At 36.2% G+C, this 21577-nt stretch overlaps 1 protein-coding gene across 1 annotated transcript; it reads left to right on the top strand.

Annotated features, from left to right (window-relative positions):
- The first annotated feature begins 17028 nt into the window (after positions 1-17028).
- LOC129420528 (disks large homolog 2-like) lies at positions 17029-20800 on the top strand. The gene is made up of 5 exons (XM_073867322.1): positions 17029-17175; positions 19193-19523; positions 19637-19719; positions 20030-20169; positions 20384-20800. The coding sequence occupies exons 1-5, from the start codon at positions 17029-17031 to the stop codon at positions 20463-20465; spliced, it is 783 nt and encodes a 260-aa protein (XP_073723423.1). The 3' UTR covers positions 20466-20800.
- The last annotated feature ends 777 nt before the right edge of the window (positions 20801-21577 follow it).

Here is a 21577-nt window from a genome sequence, read left to right as displayed (position 1 = left end):
GGTATGAAGTTTTCGTTGAATCTGTAGTAAAGAGACGAGGTCTGAGGTGAGCAGCAGAGAGTTCTGATATATATCAGGGGCCATGAAAGACACTGACACCGAGATGGAGTTCAAACATAGACCGAAGTTTATTAGACAGGCTTCAGCTTATATAGTGTACAGAAAGGAAGCACTGGTCACCTGATAAACATTTGATAATGTCTAGAAGAATCATGTGGGCAGTTACTGAGCAAACATGTCTGGAGAACAATCACATGATTGGTCCCTTCACAGGAACGTCTAGATACGGATACATAAATAATAATGCTTAGACAGTTGTATTGTGTAAACGGGGAAAGGGAGATTAGAACAGGGAAGTCTGGTCGTACTTCATGACCTGGACTGACCAGCCCATGTCTAGCTTTTGTGCATAGTCAAGGGAAAATGTCACAACTCAATCTCAACTTAGTAAATGCAAGATAAATGAACCGTATCATTGCTTCATTAATCATCCGAGTATAACAATAAAGAAATATACAAGGTTCTATGAAAATATATCAAATATATAAATGTGGGGTGCAAGGTAATTTTCGTAAACGAAAACTGAAACTAAGACTAAAACTATCAGCTAAAAAACATTTTCGTTAACTGAAATAAAATTAAAAATTCATAATAAATGAAAAACTAAAACTAAACTAAACGAGCAACAGTTATTGTAAAACTAACTGAAATAAAATAATAATTATCAAAAATTAGTATTCGTTTTCGTAATTAATAAGCTCTCATCCCATGGCGGAAAATCTGAACAGGCATTATAATAGACCCCTTTATCGCCTACGTCACTGTGACGTCACCGCTCTAGCTGGAGGCAAAACATAAGAAATCAGCAGGCGCACTAAAAGTTTGAGGTTTTGACTTTAAAATGTCGTCGTCTTGTGTTTTTGGCTGCCAAAATATAAGTAACAGCACTTTTGGTTCAATCAAAACTAAAGTTTTACCGGATCCCGGCAGACATTCCTTCACAGAAATAAAGAAGACAATTGTGGTCGAATGGACGGAGACGATCGTAAATAATGCTCGTGTTTGCAGTGCACACTTCATTTCAGGTAAAATTATCTATGCATATGTATTGGTCTTATCTAGTACAAATCAGCAAGTTTCTGTTGTATAGGTGATGATAAGTCAACCGTCAGTGCACTAGCTAGCTAAAATGTTAAACAAACATACAGCAATAGATGTGCATGCCATCCTTTGAATGATCTCTTAAAGTAATCCCCATTGCTTATCATAGTTAGCCCAGCGATAGGTTAGATTAGACAATAAGCCTTGACAAAATTCCCCAAACCAGCCGAAAATACTTCATATAGGAATATCCAACACCTGGTTAAAATGTTTCTAATGAGAACAAGACACAAGAACTAACTGTAACAAAGTTAATTTACAAAAATAGCTGTCACGCAGAGTCAGTAACTTTACATATTCGGACAGTTCCGAACCTTCTTCTGCATCTATTTTTAATAAATCCCTCCTAAAACGTCCTAGCTTACGCTTGTCAGCATAGAGACAGAGCGCAGTTATGCAAACTTGAAAACCACGCCCACTGGGGGGGAATTCAACCCAACCGTCTCCATTGACTTTGTATTGCGAGAAGCCGCCTCCTTGTCATTTCTGGCTTATAACAAAAAACTGAATAATGCCTAAAAGCTGCTGTGTGACAATATGTACAGCCAACAAGCCAAAGAACCCAGAAACAAGCCTCCACAAGCCGTCGAGCCGCAAAACCCAGTCCCCAAGGAGAACAAAGTGGATCGCCGACCACGTTTCCCCCCAGTGGACGCAGTTCTACTAATAGAAGTACTATAAAAAGTTGCCTGTGTCCATTTTTGTGTCTTTAAGCGCTCGTTTTTGGGGGTCGACAGCTTATAAATACTTTTTTTTATAAAAACAGATTAAACTTAAAAACAGAATAATACCTAAAAGCTGCTGTGTGACAAGGTGTACATCTAACACGCCAAAAAAATACGTTTTTATAAGCTGTCGACTTCAAACAACGAGCGTTCAGACACAGAAATGGAAACAGGCAACCCCTCACAGCACTCCCACTAGTAAAACTGCGTCCAACAGGGGGAAACGCAGTCGGCGATCCACTTTATTCTCCTTAAAGACTGGGTTTTACGGCTCGACAGCTTATAAAAACTTATTTCTGGGTTCTTTGGCTTGTTAGCTGTACATATTGTGACACAGCAGCTTTTAGGCATTATTCAGTTTTTTGTTATAAGCCATTAATGACAAGGAGGCGGCCCCTCGCAACACAAAGTCAATGGAGACCGTTGGACTGCTTTCCCCCCCGGTTGGCGTGGTCCCCAGGTTATGACGCGCTGCGCTCTGTCTCTATTGCGTTCGCGCTTCTTTTTGGCTCCAACTAATCCCGCCCACCCGGAGACGTTGCAATGTTTACAAACTTTTAAAGAGTCTTTACTTGTAGATGTTGCTTTGTGCATGTGAGGTTAGCTGAGGCTGACAGCAACCTCAGTTAACTAATAAATATGTCAGACAGTCTAGCTGCTGTTAGCTGCTAAACTATAATTACTAAAACTATAACTGAAACTAAATAAAATAAAAACTAAATAGAAATGTGTTTGCAAAATAAAAACTAAACTAAAACTAACAAAACCATTCATGAAACTAACTAAAACTAAACTTAAATTTAAAGCAAAATTGAAAACGATACTAAAATAAAAACTAATTTAAAAAAGCAAAACTATAATAACCTTGGTGGGGTGTGGGGGAACAACAATTAAATTCTGACAATGGCCCCTTTGAGACACGTCAGTGGATCACATCTGATCCCACACACCCATATCAAAAAGAAAAATTCCCTTGTGTTTGAAAATAAAATTTTGCATCACAGGTCGTTTGGGTCCACCTTCTATACATCGAGTTATCACTAATCCATTTACTCCAGATACATTATTTATGACATATTGTAATGGTTTTGTTATGTGTTCTGGTTGTATTCTGTGTATTTTTGTATTTTGGACTTTTATTTTGACATCCTGTTCTGTTCTGGCTTTTATTTTGAAATACATCCTGCCATGTTTTACATCGCCATCCTGTCTGTATTCTGCCTGTATTTCTGAATCTGTTATCTGTAAATCTGTTTTGTATCTGTTCCTGTTTTTGACCTGTGCCTGTTATTTTGGATTTTGCCTGTACTGCCGCCTGCCCTGACATATTGCCTGTATTTGGATTCTGATTTTGGATTTACCCTTTGGATTTGTTTGCTGGCCCTTTATGGGATTTTACAATTAAACACCTTTTGCATATGGATTCTCATCTCACTCGCTTTCTTTAAAGCACCCGTTACACATATAACAGGGTTATGGGTCCACATCTGGAAAGCACTGGTTTCATATACTTTAAGAAAATACTTTTCCTAATTGCAGAAATCAAATAGTTAAAATTAGTTTATTAAATAGCAATTTCCTAAATAACCCTTATTTTCAAGAAACCAATACCTTTATTATTATTATTTTTTTCTATAGACTTTCAGATCACTATCATTCAAAATAAACATATACCACAGCATATGATCTATGAATCGCTTTTGCAGGGCCAGTTGTGTGATGGTTCGTTGTCTTCCAATACTCTTTGCTCTGCTTCCACATTGTGCTCGCTGAAGATGATGAAAGCTTTGGTCACTATACATGGTTCGAATCCTCTCGGCAGTGGAGCTTCCATCAAGATATCTCACTCGTTGTTCTCCATTGTTTTCCATTACTAGTAGTCGTTGTTAGGGTTGAAGCACCACTCTGCCACGGATCAGGACACCAGAGACGAACCCAGAGGCGTGAATCCACTGTAGCTGGTTGTCAATCAGAACTCCCATCTTTGTCACAGCCATCACCTTGTCTGGGCCGAGGTATTTTGGCTCTCATACCCTCGTGGGCTTCAGGCTCCTATTTAGAACAACCTGTCCTGGAGCAAAAATGTAAGTTGGCTTTTCTGAGGGGAGAGACAAAGAAAATTAGCACAGATAGAGTTCAATTTCTTATTATGGACACCACATAGTCTTCTTGTATCACCTCCAGTCACCTGGGGAAGAAATGCCTGCGCGGCCTTTGACCCACAGGGTGGGGAATGGCCTACCCATTAGTATTTCAAATGAAGACAATTGTTTGGTTGAAGATGGAGTCATTCTTATTTCGTATAATAAAGCAGGTAGCAAATCTACCCATTTTTTTTCCAGTTTCTAACGCAGCTTTGGTTATCCTATGTTTAATTTTTGTGTCCGTTCTCTCTATGACAGCTGTTAATTGTAGGTGATGATACGGGATATTAAAATGGCAATTAATAGTCAGCGCTTTAGCTAAGAGCTACATTACTCTAGACACAAAAGGTGTCTCGTCGTCGGATTCAATTGTTTTCGGTATGCTAAAACGAGGAATAATTTCCTTTTGTCAAAATTTTAACTACAGTTAGCGCATCCTCTTTGTGATAAAAAAAGATATTTCATCTTTTCCAATCGGCAGTATGCGAATGAAGTCAATCTGATCATGTTAATCACTTGCACAGCCATAGCAAGGTCTGTTTTGACATCATACTCAAATAGTCATTTAATGTGAGCTTGAGCTGCTTCTTTGGCAGCCTCATCTGCTCTTCTTGTTTCCCACAGCCTAGTCATCATTTCCTGATCCATGATCTTTTACTTTCACTATTGCCATTTCAGACGGTAGCTGTACTGCTTTTGTCAACCGTCCTACCAAATATGAATGAGCTATAAGCTTACCATCTGTTGTCTCAAAATCTCGGGCTTCCCCTGTTTTTACAAAATTTAGAGTACATATATTTAGAGTCGTGTAGATTTTGGCTTTTTCCTTTCATTAGCTCACAAGCTCGTAATAAAGTTACCAATTCTGCAGCTTATGCTGAGTTGTAATTTAGAGCAAAGGTTCGATCAATAACCTCACCAGTATCTGACACCACAGCATAACCACACAGGTAGACACCGTCCGATGGCTTTGTATATGAGCCATCCACATAGATCTGACCCCCCCATCTAGGGGCGATTCCATTAAATCGGCCCTAGAGGAACAGGAAGTAGTCAATCCAACAATGCAATCATGTTTTAGATCGTGCTCAGTCATGTCTACCAGTCCCAAAACTCCCAGCAAAAGTGGAATTAATGTTAAAAGTGGGCTGGATCGTTACATTTTTGGTTGCCAACAGCGTAGCCTCATACCCATATCGCCTCTGTGCCGTCCTGTGTTGTGTAAAAATGCACCAACTTGATGTGATGTGTAGAGTCATTGACTGTGACAGCACCGTTCTCTCAGCCACCTGTACAAACAGAACATCAGCAGCCACTGCATAAAGACATTTCAGGCATACCTGTTACTACATTATCTAGTTTTCTAGACAGATATGCCACTGGCCTATAAGTGCAACCTTGTTGTTGCCAAAGGATACCCAGAGCCACACCCTTCGCCTCTCACGCATGCAGGTGAAAAGTCCTTGCATAGTTCGGATGGCCCAGAGTTGGGGCCGTAGTAATGGCGTGTTTCAGTGCCATGAAATGAGTCTCTGCTTCATCAGTCCAGCATATCAGTGATGCAGGCGATGCCTTGTGATCAATCGTGCTCCGCAAATGTCCGTCATGGGCAGCACACTCAGGTTTCCATGAGCGACAACAGTTTATTAACCCCAGAAAACTTTGGAGCTGTTACACAGTTTGTGGGAATTACATCTTCCGGATCAGTTCAACCTGATCTGTGGAGGTATTTTTTCGAACACCTGGCATTATGACGTGACCCAGGTACGAGAACTTTTGCTTGACCCACCGAACTTTTCTTTTGATGCTTTGAAACCAGCGTCCACCAAAATATTGCAGACGATAATGGAGGCTTCCTCACAGTTCTTTTCAGTCAGAGCAGAGACCATGAGGTCATCGGCATACAGCAGACAGCAAACCCGAAAACAGCAAGTTGATCTTTTTTTTTCTCAATGTCTTTTTTTTTCACCGCAGCGGAGAGGACGGATGGTGAGTCAACATACCCTTCTTAGTTTTTTTTGCACCGCCTATCCTATAAGGCTAGCAGTGGCTGTGTGTCTGGATGCACTGGAACAGAGAAACAAAAGCAGCACACAAATCAATGACAGAAATACTTATGTGTGCATGGTATAAAATTTATAACAGTCGGCACATCTGGAACAATCAGAGACAGAGGAATTATCAGTTTATTGAGTGCTCTTAAATCTTGTGTAAGACATTATGTCTTTCCATCAGCATTCACCACCGGGTTAATCGGTGTGTTGTATGGCGAGTAGGTACGAGGACACCCTGTTAAACAAAATGGTGAATAATAGGTTTAATGCCATCTTCCTTTTCTTTTGACAAAGGATATTGTTTGATGTACACAGGTTTAAGTTTAACTTTGTATGGTTTCATATCAATGAAACCTGTATCATCGTTTGACTGAGTTCATAGGCATGGGTTAATCAAGGTTTCTACATCATGTGGTATGCGGGCGACTACTGGGTCTTGGTCGGCCTTCTCACTTCCTCCCCCCATAGGCAGAGGATCACTGTATGTCTGTAAACATGACATAAAAGAGAAAACAACATGAGAATCATGAAATTCCATTTTTAACTTATGCATAATGTCTCGCCCGAGCAAATTAAGACAAACATCTGGTATGATTTGAAATTTGTGAAGAAAAAATGGTTTGACACCTGGAGCTCTTACCTCCAGAGGTGGTGTAATGGGTCAGAACATTTCATTGTGTTTTGTTATGCCAGTTTGTCTGGTAATTACTGTCAGATAGTTTCTGATGCACTTGCTTTGGCTGTTGCATTGACTGTCTACGTGGTGCACCCTTGGAATAAAATTTCACCCCCCTTTGAACGACAGTCACATTTCATGTGGCCCCTTTGTCCACATAATAACACATTATATCAAGCAAGCTTTTTCCCGTTCGATGAGACTTGCACTGAAAACATAGCATGTTCACCAGATGCATCAGACTCACAAATCAGTCTATTCACATTCATATTCAACAGATTTCACTTACCGGTACCTACGATTCATATTGTTCAACAGCATATTTGTAACAGCGCACTCAGACTTTGTCAATCGGTAATCTAGAATAAACTCATAATACTTTAAAACGTGTGCAAAATTCAGAGGCAGTTTCATTTGGTTTTATCTTTCCGTTTAATGCAAATGAAAAATACTGGCAAATGCCAAACCGTTTATTTAGAAGAACGCGCAGCTGATCAAAAAAGCATATCATGATATTCATGATCTTCCCGTGTGAGTGGATTGCGAGGGCTGCAGTCCCCTCACCTCCAGTCACATGGTTTTCCCGAATCAGACAGCGGCACGTATCAGTTATGTTTTTTTTTTTTTTTTTTCTACATCGCTCTCCAATTTTCAACAAAATAGCACAAATCTGCCCCTGTGACGTGTGCATACCTTTTGTGAGATTGCAAAACATTCACGTATTTTACAGCAATTTGTGGGGACGATAAACTTCGGCTGGTACTATTTGACATAAAATATGGCAGCGCATCTTGCGTTGGGGGTTTTCAATCCAAAGTTCTTATATGACTAACCGCTAAGTGACGTACAGTTCAACATAAAAACCTTTATTATTTGTATACATAAATTCATCAGGCTTTTGCCTGGCCGTGGCAGAATCACCCATCTTCAACACAATGTAAACAAATAATAGCAGCAATAACAAGCAAACAGCAATAAGCACAAATAAGCAATTGACAAACACCCGGGTTTTCTGTGCTCCTCTACTCAGCCTCAATACATTTACGTATCGTTTCGTTCTTTAGAAGTTATATATTAGTTTGGCAAATTATTTGAAATTTGCAAAAATCCAGTTTTCATAAAATGTCATAAATGTTATTCATATAGTTTTAATAAATTTCTTTGATAGTGGGCAATGCTCGTTTTATATTCAATTCGTTTCGTTGATGATTACTCAACAATAACGAATAACAATAACACCGCGATCTCAAATATACAGCGAGCTCTAACTGTATACTTGACCTCGCTCCGTACGCAGTCAATGCTGCATGTGCTGGTAATCTCGATTACCGCACCCGTGAAATTTAATTGACAAGAAATCACTCGTTGTCAATTTATTTCTTTCTTTTACTCGTGAGCGACTATCACTTCGTTACTAGCAATTAATTCGTAAATCAATTAGCCAACGGTGGCGATTTCTGGGCCACCTGCCCCACGTGGGCCGAGTGAAACTGACCGATCTTGTCTCGAGCACAAGATATGGGTCCTACTGGGACTCTACAGGGGTAAGCGCTGTATTTCAAATATATTATCTAATTCTAAGCAGGTCTAGAGGTATGAAGTTTTCGTTGAATCTGTAGTAAAGAGACGAGGTCTGAGGTGAGCAGCAGAGAGTTCTGATATATATCAGGGGCCATGAAAGACACTGACACCGAGATGCAGTTCAAACATAGACCAAAGTTTATTAGACAGGCTTCAGCTTATATAGTGTACAGAAAGCAAGCACTGGTCACCTGATAAACATTTGATAATGTCTAGAAGAATCATGTGGGCAGTTATTGAGCAAACATGTCTGGAGAACAATCACATGATTGGTCCCTTCACAGGAACGTCTGGATACGGATACATAAATAATAATGCTTAGACAGTTGTATTGTGTAAACGGGGAAAGGGAGATTAGAACAGGGAAGTCTGGTCGTACTTCATGACCTGGACTGACCAGCCCATGTCTAGCTTTTGTGCATAGTCAAGGGAAAATGTCACAACTCAATCTCAACTTAGTAAATGCAAGATAAATGAACCGTATCATTGCTTCATTAATCATCCGAGTATAACAATAAAGAAATATACAAGGTTCTATGAAAATATATCAAATATATAAATGTGGGGTGTGGGGGAACAACAATTAAATTCTGACACAAACTATGAAAAATATAGAGTATATAAGCATTTATTAATTCATGTTTATGTCCTTAAAGTAATTGATGTTAGTTCATGGTGCATTAACTAATGTTAACAGTTTCAACCTTGATTTAAAAAAATGTATAAGTAAATGCCAAAATTAATAAGATTTACAATTAATAAATAATTAAGATTCATTAAAGGTGGTGATATTAGTATTTCTTTTTATATAGTGAGTTATTTAGCTGTTTCACCTTAATCTGAAATGCCCTGCAAACTACATCTTACAGAATCATTTTTTTTAGTTTGTCACAAGTAGATTAACATGACGGGATAACGTTTTTAACCCTTAGTGCAGGAGTCACAAGTGTTTTGTTTTAGACATATATTAAAGGTAATGGTTCAATTAAAGGAAAGTAAAGCTGTAAATTAACAAACTATTAATAAACCTATCATATGTTGTAATTAAGTGTTTATTCACAAAAAAACATACTTGCACTGCTGCTGTATTTCATAGTGACAGTTGTCAAACCTATAAATGCCACAGTAGACTTCAATATGGCATTAATGGCAAAAAACATCTCCCCTTAGAATGCTATTGGTCTCGCCTGTTTACAAGGAATATGACTTGGCCTGAAAAAAATTTCACTCAGAAGAATTTTTTTCACTTTAATCCATGACTGCAGTCTTTCCCCTCTTAAACTCTGCCTCCGGGAGAAGCGGAGGGCGCCACGGGTTCAAGAAGGACAGTCCAGAGTCCCGTCCCCTCTGCCTGGAAGCCAGAAGAAACCTTGTTTTTAAATATCCCCTTCCCTGAATACTATTTTAAATAATTTAATAAAGTCTATTTTAATTTTACTTGTACCTTGTGTGTCTGGTCATTGGGGTGGCTTTGGGAACATCCTCGAGGTGGAAACTAGGAAGGGGTGTGACTCAATAGCATCTGGGTCCGCTCCGACCTGTGACACACTCCCACATATTTTGCTATCATAACTGCGCTTATTTCCGCCGTTGGTTGTTACTGACAGTTTTACATTATCTTGCTGTTAATGTTTCTTCAGTCATTTTGTCATTTCTACAGCTTGAATAACTGTAGTGAATCCACCCTTACGGAGTAAAATGTAAAAACTCTTTGCCTTCTTTTGGAGACTTTGACATCCTGGGTACTACCAATAATTTTGTGACCTTATTTAGCAAAAATTATCTGGTTCAGTCACCGTCAGATTGTTTCTGGATCCCTTTGTAAATTTGTCCCTATAATTTGAGGATAAGGAACAAACTATATGCAATAATATCATTAAGTGTGAGAAACAGGCCATCATAACTATAATTTACACTGCCGCTCAAAGGTTCACGTTCAGATTTTTTTACGTGTCTCAATATTGTAAACTGTCATTTATTCCTGTGGTTAATGTTTCAGCATCATCAGTCTTCAGTGTCACATGATCCTTCAGAGATCAATTTTATATGCTGATTTGCTGCTCAAGAAACTTTTTCGATTATTAACACTGTTGAAACAGTTGTGTGAATAAATACTGTAGTGTTATTGAAGTTGTTTTATGTCATGATTCATTATTAATAGACACTACCCCAGCTAACAGGGAACGTTCTTATAACTTTGGCTAACGTTCTGTTAAGGTTCTCCCAAAGATATCCAAAAACGTTCTTGCAATAACATTAGTAGAACGTTTCCCTAACGTTATCTGCAATTAATAAACGTCCTTAAAACGTTAGCATTAGAAACGTTTTTATTGTATTGTTAGTGGAACGTTCTACACACCCAAGCATTGCAAATGTTACCATTGTGTATGTAATGTAACGTTCTTAAAACGGTAGCATTGCAAACGTTATAATTGCATTGTTAGCAGAACGTTCTATATCCCCTAGCATTGGAAACGTTACCACTGTGTATATAATCTAACGTCCTTAAAACGGCAACATTGAAAACATTACCATTTTGTATGTAATATAACGTTCTTAAAACGTAGCATTGCAAATGTTATAAATGCATTGTTAGCAGAACGTTTTACATACCCTAGCATTGAAAACGTTACCATTGTGTATGTAATGTAACGTTCTTAAAACAGCAACATTGAAAACGTTACCATTTTGTATGTAATGTAACATTCTTAAAACGGTAGTATTGCAAACGTTATATTTGCTTTGTTATCAGAACATTCTGCACACCCTAGCATTAAAAACTTTACCATTGTGTATGTAATGTAACGTTCTTAAAACGGTAGTATTGCAAACGTTAAAATTGCTTTGTTAGCAGAACATTCTGCACACCCTAGCCTTGAAAACGTAACCATTGTGTATGTAATATAACGTTCTTAAAACGGTAACATTGAAAACGTTACCATTGTGTATGTAATGTAACGTTCTTAAAACATCAACATTGAAAACATTACCATTTTGTATGTCATGTAACGTTCTTAAAACGGTAGCATTGCAAACGTTATAATTGCTTTGTTATCAGAACATTCTGCACACCCTAGCATGGAAAACGTTACCATTGTGTATGTAATGTAACGTTCTTAAAACGGCAACATTGAAAACATTAGCATTTTGTATGTAAGATAATGTTCTTAAAACGGTAGCATTGCAAACGTTATAATTGCTTTGTTATCAGAACTTTCTGCACACCCTAGCTTTAAAAACGTTACCATTGTATATGTAATGTAACATTCTTAAAACGGTAGCATTGCAAACGTTATATTTGCTTTGTTATCAGAACGTTCTACACACCCTAGCATTAAAAACGTTACCATTGTGTATGTAATGTAACGTTCTTAAAACTGTAACATTGAAAACGTTACTGTTGTGTATGTAATGTAACATTCTTAAAACGGTAACATTGAAAACGTTACCATTGTGTATGTAATGTAACGTTCTTAAAACAGCCACATTGAAAACGTTACCATTTTGTATGTAATGTAACGTTCTTAAAACAGCAACATTGAAAACGTTACCATTTTGTATGTACTGTAACATTCTTAAAACGGTAGTATTGCAAACGTTATATTTGCTTTGTTATCAGAACATTCTGCACACCCTAGCATTAAAAACGTTACCATTGTGTATGTAATGTAACGTTCTTAAAACGGTAGCATTGCAAACGTTAAAATTGCTTTGTTAGCAGAACATTCTGCACACCCTAGCCTTGAAAACGTTACCATTGTGTATGTAATATAACGTTCTTAAAACGGTAACATTGAAAACGTTACCATTGTGTATGTAATGTAACATTCTTAAAACATCAACATTGAAAACATTACCATTTTGTATGTCATGTAACGTTCTTAAAACGGTAGCATTGCAAACGTTATAATTGCTTTGTTATCAGAACATTCTGCACACCCTAGCATGGAAAACGTTACCATTGTGTATGTAATGTAACGTTCTTAAAACGGCAACATTGAAAACATTACCATTTTGTATGTAAGATAATGTTCTTAAAACGGTAGCATTGCAAACGTTATAATTGCTTTGTTATCAGAACTTTCTGCACACCCTAGCTTTAAAAACGTTACCATTGTGTATGTAATGTAACGTTCTTAAAACTGTAACATTGAAAACGTTACCATTGTGTATGTAATGTAACATTCTTAAAACGGTAGCATTGCAAACGTTATATTTGCTTTGTTATCAGAACGTTCTACACACCCTAGCATTAAAAACGTTACCATTGTGTATGTAATGTAACGTTCTTAAAACTGTAACATTGAAAACGTTACTGTTGTGTATGTAATGTAACATTCTTAAAACGGTAACATTGAAAACGTTACCATTGTGTATGTAATGTAACGTTTTTAAAACAGTAGCATTGAAAACGTTATAATTGCATTGTTAGCAGAACGTTCTACACACCCTAGCATTGAAAACGTTACTATTGTGTATGTAATGTAACGTTCTTCAAACGGTAGCATTGCAAACATTATATTTGCATAGTTAGCAGAACGTTCTTCATACCCTAGTATTGAAAACGTTACTATTGTGTATGTAATGTACTGTTCTTAAAACTATAGCATTGAAAACATTACCATTGTGTATGTAATGCAATGTTCTTAAAACAGTAACATTAAAAACGTTATATATGCATTGTTAGCAGAACGTTCTACACACCCTAGCATTGAAAACCTTACCATTATGTATGTAATGTAACATTCTTAAAACAGTAACATTAAAAACATTATAATTGCAAAGTTAGCAGAACGTTCTTTATACCCTAGTATTGAAAACGTTACTATTGTGTATGTAATGTACTGTTCTTAAAACTGTAGCATTGAAAACGTTACCATTGTGTATGTAATGTAATGTTCTTAAAAGGGTAGCATTGACAACATTTTTATTGCATAGTTAGCAGAACATTCTTCATACCCTAGCCTTGAAACGTTACTGTTGTGTATGTAATGTAACGTTCTTAAAACAGTAAAATTAAAAACATTATAATTGCATAGTTAACAGAAAGTTCTTCATACCCTAGCATTGAAAATGTTACTATTGTGTATGCAATGTAAGGTTCTTAAAATGGTAGCATTGAAAACGTTATAATTGTATTGTTAGCATTACAACATTACCATTGCATAGTGGAATATTCTAAAAATGTTAGCATAAAAATGTATCTTCTGGGGATTTAAATTGGGGTGAGCCGATTCGATATGCAGTATCCCAGCTAACAATTTTACGTTATAAAAACGTTCCCGGAATGTCTTACGAAAGTTTGGAAAACGTTTATTTTTTAACGTTCTTACAATGTTAAAAGCGTCCAGTTTTTTAGACGTGGTATTAACGTTAATGTGTGGTTATAAGAACGTTATTCCAAACGTTTTTAGAAAGGTTCAGTCTGTTGTTATATTAATGGTCTAATAACGTTTTTAAAAACGTTATTGAAACGTTCCATTCACCATTATATTCATGTTCTCAGAACGTTTTTCTAACGTTCGTAACAGGTTATAAAAACATTGTTTAAACGTTCTTACACAGTACAAACGTCCAGTTTTTTAGACGTAGTATTAACGTTATTGTTTGGTTACAAGAACGTTTTTAAAAACGTTTCTAGAATGGTTCGGTTTACTGTTATATTACTGTTCTAAGAACGTGTTTCAAAACGTTATTAAAACATTCCATTCACCATGATATTAATGTTCTAAGGACGTTTTTAAAACCGTTCTTGAAACCTTCAATTTGTCATTATATAAAGTTTTAAGAACGTTTTTCTAACGTTTGTAACTGGTTAGGTTTAGGTATCAACAAATACTCAAGGTTATGGTATCGACATCGGTATCAGACATGAAAAAGTTGTATCAGCCCAGCCCTAGATTTAAAGAAATTTAAGTAAATGTAAGGATGAGAAAAATAAAAATGCCTAGTCCTGGATTAATATCCTAATGCTTTTTGGCATAAATAAAAATCTAAAATTTTGAGCTATAAAATGAATTGTTGGCTATTGCTACAAATATACCTGTGCTACTTATGACTGGTTTTTGTGATTCAGTCACATTTTATTTAATCTAATTGATTATTTCAATGTTCCAGTCTTGACTCAACTGTGGGGTGGGAAGGCTAATGAATAATCGTTTAGCTTTCCATTTTATAATTTCTATATTGGAATTTTAGAGACAAATATAATTGCAATAACATTTACATACAAAAACTTTGAGAATATTTAAGTGAAAGGAATGTTATTGTTTAAAATATATATAAAAAAACATTGTTTATATGAGTGATGAAACGGATTTGCCAGGTTTTTCCCTCACTCACTTCACCAGATCAAAATCACCCAATTACTAATCACGATCACCTGACACACCTTATCATCTCTGCACCATTTAAGACTCTCACACACAAACACACTGTCCAGTGCTAGCAATGTTTGTATGCTGCATGGACTAATCTGACTCTATCTACCAGAGGCTTCCAGTCATTGTCATCATCTGTGTTGGATATTTGGATACTCTGGAATACACCTGTGACTGGGTGGTGTGTTTGTGCCTGCTCTTCACCTGGACTTTCATTTTTTACCATTACAATTTACCACAACTTTTAATAAACTGTTTGATTTTACTCTCTGCCTCTGTTGTCTTCTGTCCCTGACAAGTGACTTGAATGTTCCTCTAAAATGTTTTGAATAATGTTCTTATAACCAAAAAAAAAAAGTTTTTATAATTTAATGCAAACGTTAGGAAAACGTTAATATAATGGGGATGAAACATTATAATGTTTTAAAGTTATCAGAACATTTTTATAACAAGACTGGAACGTTCTAAAAAACTTTCTAATAACGTTATCATAACCAAACAAAGTTTATAAAAATGTCAAAACTTAGTTTTTCACGTTCTAAGAACGTTTAGAACATAATGTTTTTGTAACCTGTTACAAACGTTAGAAAAACGTTCTGAGAACATTAATATAATGGTGAATGGAACGTTTTAATAACGTTTTTAAAAATGTTCTTAGAACATTAACATAACAACAAACCGAACCATTCTAGAAACGTTTTTAAAAACGTTCTTGTAACCAAACAATAACGTTAATACTACGTCTAAAAAACTGGACGTTTTTAACGTTCCTAGAACGTTTCAACCGAATGTTTTTGTAACCAGTTACAAACGTTAGAAAAACGTTCCTAGAACATTAATATAATGGCAAATGGGACGTTTCAAGAACGGTTTTAAAAACGTCCTTAGAACAGTAATATCATGGTGATTGGAATGTTTTAATAACGTTTTGAAACACGTTCTTAGAACATTAACATAACAACAAACCGAACCATTCTAGAAACGTTTTTAAAAACGTTCTTGTAACCAAACAATAACGTTAATACTACGTCTAAAAAACTGGACGTTTTTAACGTTCCTAGAACGTTTCAACCGAATGTTTTTGTAACCAGTTACAAACGTTAGAAAAACGTTCCTAGAACATTAATATAATGGCAAATGGGACGTTTCAAGAACGGTTTTAAAAACGTCCTTAGAACAGTAATATCATGGTGATTGGAATGTTTTAATAACGTTTTGAAACACGTTCTTAGAACATTAACATAACAACAAACTGAACCATTCTAGAAACGTTTTTAAAAACGTTCTTGTAACCAAACAATAACGTTAATACTACGTCTAAAAAACTGGACGTTTTTAACGTTCCTAGAACGTTTCAACCGAATGTTTTTGTAACCAGTTACAAACGTTAGAAAAACGTTCTGAGAACATGAATATAATGGTGAATGGAACGTTTCAATAACGTTTTTAAAAACGTTATTAGACCATTAATATAACAACAGACTGAACCTTTCTAAAAACGTTTGGAATAACGTTCTTATAACCACACATTAACGTTAATACCACGTCTAAAAAACTGGACGCTTTTAACGTTGTAAGAACGTTAAAAAATAAACGTTTTCCAAACTTTCGTAAGACGTTCCGGGAACGTTTTTATAACGTAAAATTGTTAGCTGGGACGTTTGAATAGTAGCTTGCACCACTGTTTGTCAGAGTGAGAGATTTCTGTTTCAAATAACGAACCGTTCTCGCGGAGTTCTGATGTCATACGGCACATGCAGTCGACACTTATATTTTTGCAGTGTATGCATCAATCTAGCCACTTATCGATAAAGCGGTTAGGATTAATGTTAGCTAATATTAACGGGTTTTTTTTACAAACCCAAGACTTTCAACATAAATATAAAGTTTTAATTAAAAAAAAAAACCTTTTTTTTTACCAAACAGATGAATTTCGTGTGCTTTTTGGAGGGGCGTGGAAAGTCCTGGAATTTAATTTCTTGTAGTCGTCCAGGACGCAGACAGACCCTCACCCTGGCTTCTTCATCATCCACATACCTTAAATCAGTTGACCCTTCGTGTTGGATAACTGAATGGGGCTTCAGGTTACGCGTAGTTTTATTTGGGCAACCTGTCGACCACGCGATTTACACTACCAAAGCATTTTTATTTGCACCTCTAAAAGTTGAGGAGGATTAAGGCGCCTTACTCGATCACTATCAGATGTGATAAACCGAGATCTTCATTACATCTTGTTCACGGTTTTACATTACAGATTTTACATTTTTACGTTTTAGATCTGTTCTAAATGTTTGTGTAGTTTAGAAAATGACAGAGGCAGAATTGTACTCTGTATATAAAGGGGTGTTCGTCCCAACTCACTTGCACCCTCCTGAATGTCTAAAATACTACGAGGACTTTACTTTCCGCCCGGATGACATCCTTATCGTTACGGCGTTACCTATCCTAAATCAGGTAAGTTTCTACATCTAAACATGTTTATATAAAATACGCTATATAAATAAAACACATTTTTAACATCTATGGTGAGCCTGCCCCAGCCAACATTTCAATATGGGTTTGCCCCACCTGGAGGTTTCTTCGTTAATAAACCATTGCCTCTTTGTTTCTACATTTAAAAGACAAAGCTGGCAATTATATTCTGGCTATACTTTTCTATTCTTTTAATAATTTATTTTATTTTATTTATAAATCACTCTGGGTTATCTGATGTATCTATTTGGCTTGTGTTTTGTTTTCGTGCACTTGAGGCATTTTGCACATTTGTTCTGCACTTTGTTACTTCTGACCTTATTTTATTAAAAAAATGTATCTATTATAAACGTACATTCTGATCTAATTTAAGTCTGTAAATTTTGGATAGCTTTTCGTTGTATCGATGTTGCGCTATTGCATGCTGGCCATGCTTGCGTATGTAATTTAGCCGAACGGGCTAGGTGCTCTGCGTCTCATATTTAGGAGTTCATCAAACTAAACATTAAAAAACGGATGTTTTTCGACGGGTATAAGTTTTTAAAATGTATTTATCATACATTTTGGTTATCTTGTCAAAAGTTAAACTACATAACAGGTAAGCCGTTTTTTAAAATTTCTGTGATGAAACGGAAACTATCTGCACCGAACCTATATTTCTGCCTGACACGAATGTCTTTCTTTAATATTGGTTGGTGTTCACTTTTAAATGATAGCAAATAGATTCCTGAAATAAATAATATCATCCGGTCTTTCTGTATCTAAAGTGAATACAGAGATTATCAAAGTCAGAGCAAGCAAGCAGGTATTTCTGTGCTAAATAATAACGCATAGTGTCTATAAAATCATTAATTTCAGTGTTTTTCATGTTATAAATTAACGTTTAATAAATTGTTTTAGGTTTAGTTATCAAAATGTATTTTTGTGTGATGTTCTGTAGATCGTGGCTTTAAAATGTTCTGAGGAATAAATAAGCAAATGTTGCCTTATATATTTTACCTTAAAAAAATAAATATATAAATGCATCGTCAGTTTTGTCTTCGTTCATCACTTGAAAGACAGTTTTGGTCACTTTAACAGAAAGTTGTTTATGTGTGCTGCTTGTGAAAGAAAATAAAAGTTACCAATTTGTACCTTGTCTGGCCCCCTCCCAACCCATGCACACACATAGATATGATTCGACTATGGAAAGATTCGACAATTCTGATTCGAATATGTAAATCCTTAGTCGAGGACACCCCTAATGCGCATAGGTTCACATGACGCGCCAAACTCATATTTTGATAGGACGAGCCACACACATGATGGGCTCAATATATGTTTTTATGAGCTTTGCATCATGCGCCCTTGAAAAAGACCAAAAACATATAGGCCTGATTTCACAGACAAGGCTTAGCTGAAACCAGTGGCCGGTTGCATAAACATGGCCGTGACGTTAAGACTGCGTCTTAAGAATGATTCTGACTAACTAGCAATTAGTTAGGGTTAATCAGTCTTATTATTTGGATTTAAATTAGACAAATCCACCTTTCTATGTAACACACTTAAAACAATTATGATCAGTCTTGAAGAAAAAAATTCATGGCTAACTTTCAAAACAGTCCTGTTCACATGGATCAACAAAAATGAGCATGTTGTATTACCCATACCAGGCCTGTAGTTGGCGATGTTTGAACACGTAATACGCATGAAGTCACCATTTTCACAAATGCACCTTTTTGTAGTTTATATGGCGATGATAATGGTTTAGTTTTAAAAAACATGCACTTTGAAAGCCCCAAAATGTATATGAACAGCCAAAAGATGCCATTTTATTACTTGGAGTCCTGTAAACGTTCCTTTCGATGTCTAAATTCACTACTTTAAGTGCACAACATTCGTGAAGTAATGTACTAGGGAGTAGTGAATGAGAGTAAAGGGGGCTATTTTGTACACAGCCAAAAACTTTATGGTAAATGACAGAATAATAATAAATTTGCCTATTTCTGTGTTTTTACAGTTTGTCTCCGCTGTACCAACAGAAGCCAAACTTACCAAACTGGAAGCTCATCCAACAGCTCATCTTGAACTTGGGCACACTGAGAAAGTTTTTCCTTGGGCTGGAACAAATGATTTGGGCTCTTGTGAAACTATTTCAACAAAGAAGCTTCAAAATCTCGAGTTGCAGATGAAAGGGTTGCATCCCAGCAGTGTGGAGCGCTCGGCCCCATTTTTACTTACACCACCAAACCCACTACAAAACCTTGAGCTGATGGATCCTGAAACAGACCAGCAGGAGACGATATCACACCATCAGACCTCCAAATACCTTACTGATATCAAACAAGAAGGTAGCAGGATTTTGTCTTCATTGTTTTTAAATACATCTAATGTAAATAACCATTATGAGGTCAAGATGCTAAAATGGTGACACGTGTTTGGTGTGTATAATATGTTTTTGAAGGTGAGGGTGATGAGGATGATGTGTTTGTGCTGGAGTTGCAGAGAGGATCATGTGGTTTGGGTCTGGCATTGGTAGATGGACAGGTCAGTGGATCAGTAGGCAATGTTTGCATCATCCCTCTATATGCAATATTTTTAAAATACACTTTCAGATGTTTTGTGTTATTGACTAATAGCAAAATAAATTGGAATCAGTAAATACTTGGCCATTTTAGGATATTATGTCTAAAAGTTTGCATCCAAAAAACTGCTTATGGAAATCAAACACTAAAAGTGACAATATGTGGTAATGAATATGTAACAAATTCTTACTGTCTCGTTGTTTAGTATTGTATTTTTGGTGGGCATGTCATAATATTATATAAATATTATACAGTAATCTTTATTTAAACAGGAAACACCATTTAAAGTCAATGGAATATACATCAAATCCGTAATGCCGGAATCTCCTGCTGCTTTGTCCCAGCGGCTGAGACCAGGGGATCGTATTCTAGCAGTGAATGGACTCAGTCTGGTTGGGGTGGACTACCAAACGTGAGTAAAATGACTATAGATTGAGCCAGTTACAGTTTTTTACCTTAATTTCTGACAGTGTGTAATGCTCTACCAGGAAAGCACAAGTGATGCATTAGGATTTGACAATTTGTTAATAAGTATTATTGTAACTCTTAGTCATTTATAAAGCATTTTTGTTATATTTTCTGTGTCAATAAAATCACTGTAATGTATTTTGTTTGTGTGTTTGCAGTGGCAGGGAGCTCATTCAGACATCAGGAGACAGACCCCGATTACTAGTTGCCAAATCTGACAGAAATACAAGAGAAGCATAACATTCCTCCCACAAAACAACTTTTCTACATTTTTTACCAAATGCTTTTATGTGTATATGTCTTTTATTTTATTGTTATACGTGTGTGTGTGTGTGTGTTTCATTAATTGAATTTTGAGATTAAATGTATCGATGTTTTTTTGAAATGATAAAACATTTGTTAATGTATGTCTTATACAAATGGCCTCATTGCCTTGACCAACTAAGTAAAACCTTTTTTTTTTCAAATGCTGCATCCTTATTGCATAGACCAAAGTTTCTACAATAATTTGTTTTATTCTTTAAGTGTTAATTGTTTGTCAATGTGCATCCCAGAAAATAAATTTTTCACTTTTTGCCATTTGATTTGGCTGGATTGTCTGAGGTGGTGCGAAAGAGTGGAGGATGGGACTATTTGCATATTTATATACAGTGAAGACAATAAGTATTTGAACACCTGAGAAAATCAATGTTAATATTTGGTAAAGTAGCCTTTGTTTGCAGTTACAGAGGTTTGCACACACTGCAGGAGGGATTTTGTCCCACAAAAGATGTTTAATTCTTAAGGTGAAGTAATGTAATAGATGTGCTGAGTGATGGGCACGTTAAGCCACGCCCACTTGTTTATGTATGGGGTTTCCACGCACACCCGGAAGTTAGCTGTAAACTAAGTAACCCTGCAATGAGTGTGTCTGTCTGCTTTCTCTTTAATATCGCAGCATATTACAGTCATATCCTAACTATCTTATAGATCCAATTAGAGTCCAGATGTCATTAGATGTCTCTCCCCATCAGGAAATGACTAAATCTATACTCTAATATTAACTTTGTAGTGAGGTAATACTTCAAATCAACCATGAGTCAGATACAGATATGAAGGGAAAAACAGCAAGCAGGAGACAAAGTAATGTAAATATAATAAAGGTGTTTTATTTAATAATATTTCTATTTTATTTATTAATATAATAATATTCATTAGAGGGCATCAACAAATCATTAAGATCCACCAATTTAGAGTAATCATAACAGTAGACGCACTGTGTGCCGGATCGACCTACTCGCTATCTGCTTTCACCTCTGTATCATGTGGATTACCTACAGCTGTCTTCTTGGGAATGGCAGGTTTGGTTACTG

Source organism: Misgurnus anguillicaudatus, chromosome 4 (assembly GCF_027580225.2).
Source record: "Misgurnus anguillicaudatus chromosome 4, ASM2758022v2, whole genome shotgun sequence".
In the NCBI taxonomy this organism is placed as follows: Eukaryota; Metazoa; Chordata; class Actinopteri; order Cypriniformes; family Cobitidae; genus Misgurnus; species Misgurnus anguillicaudatus.
The sequence above is the reverse complement of the archived record's forward strand: the minus strand, read 5'-3'. Positions and strand labels throughout refer to the sequence as shown.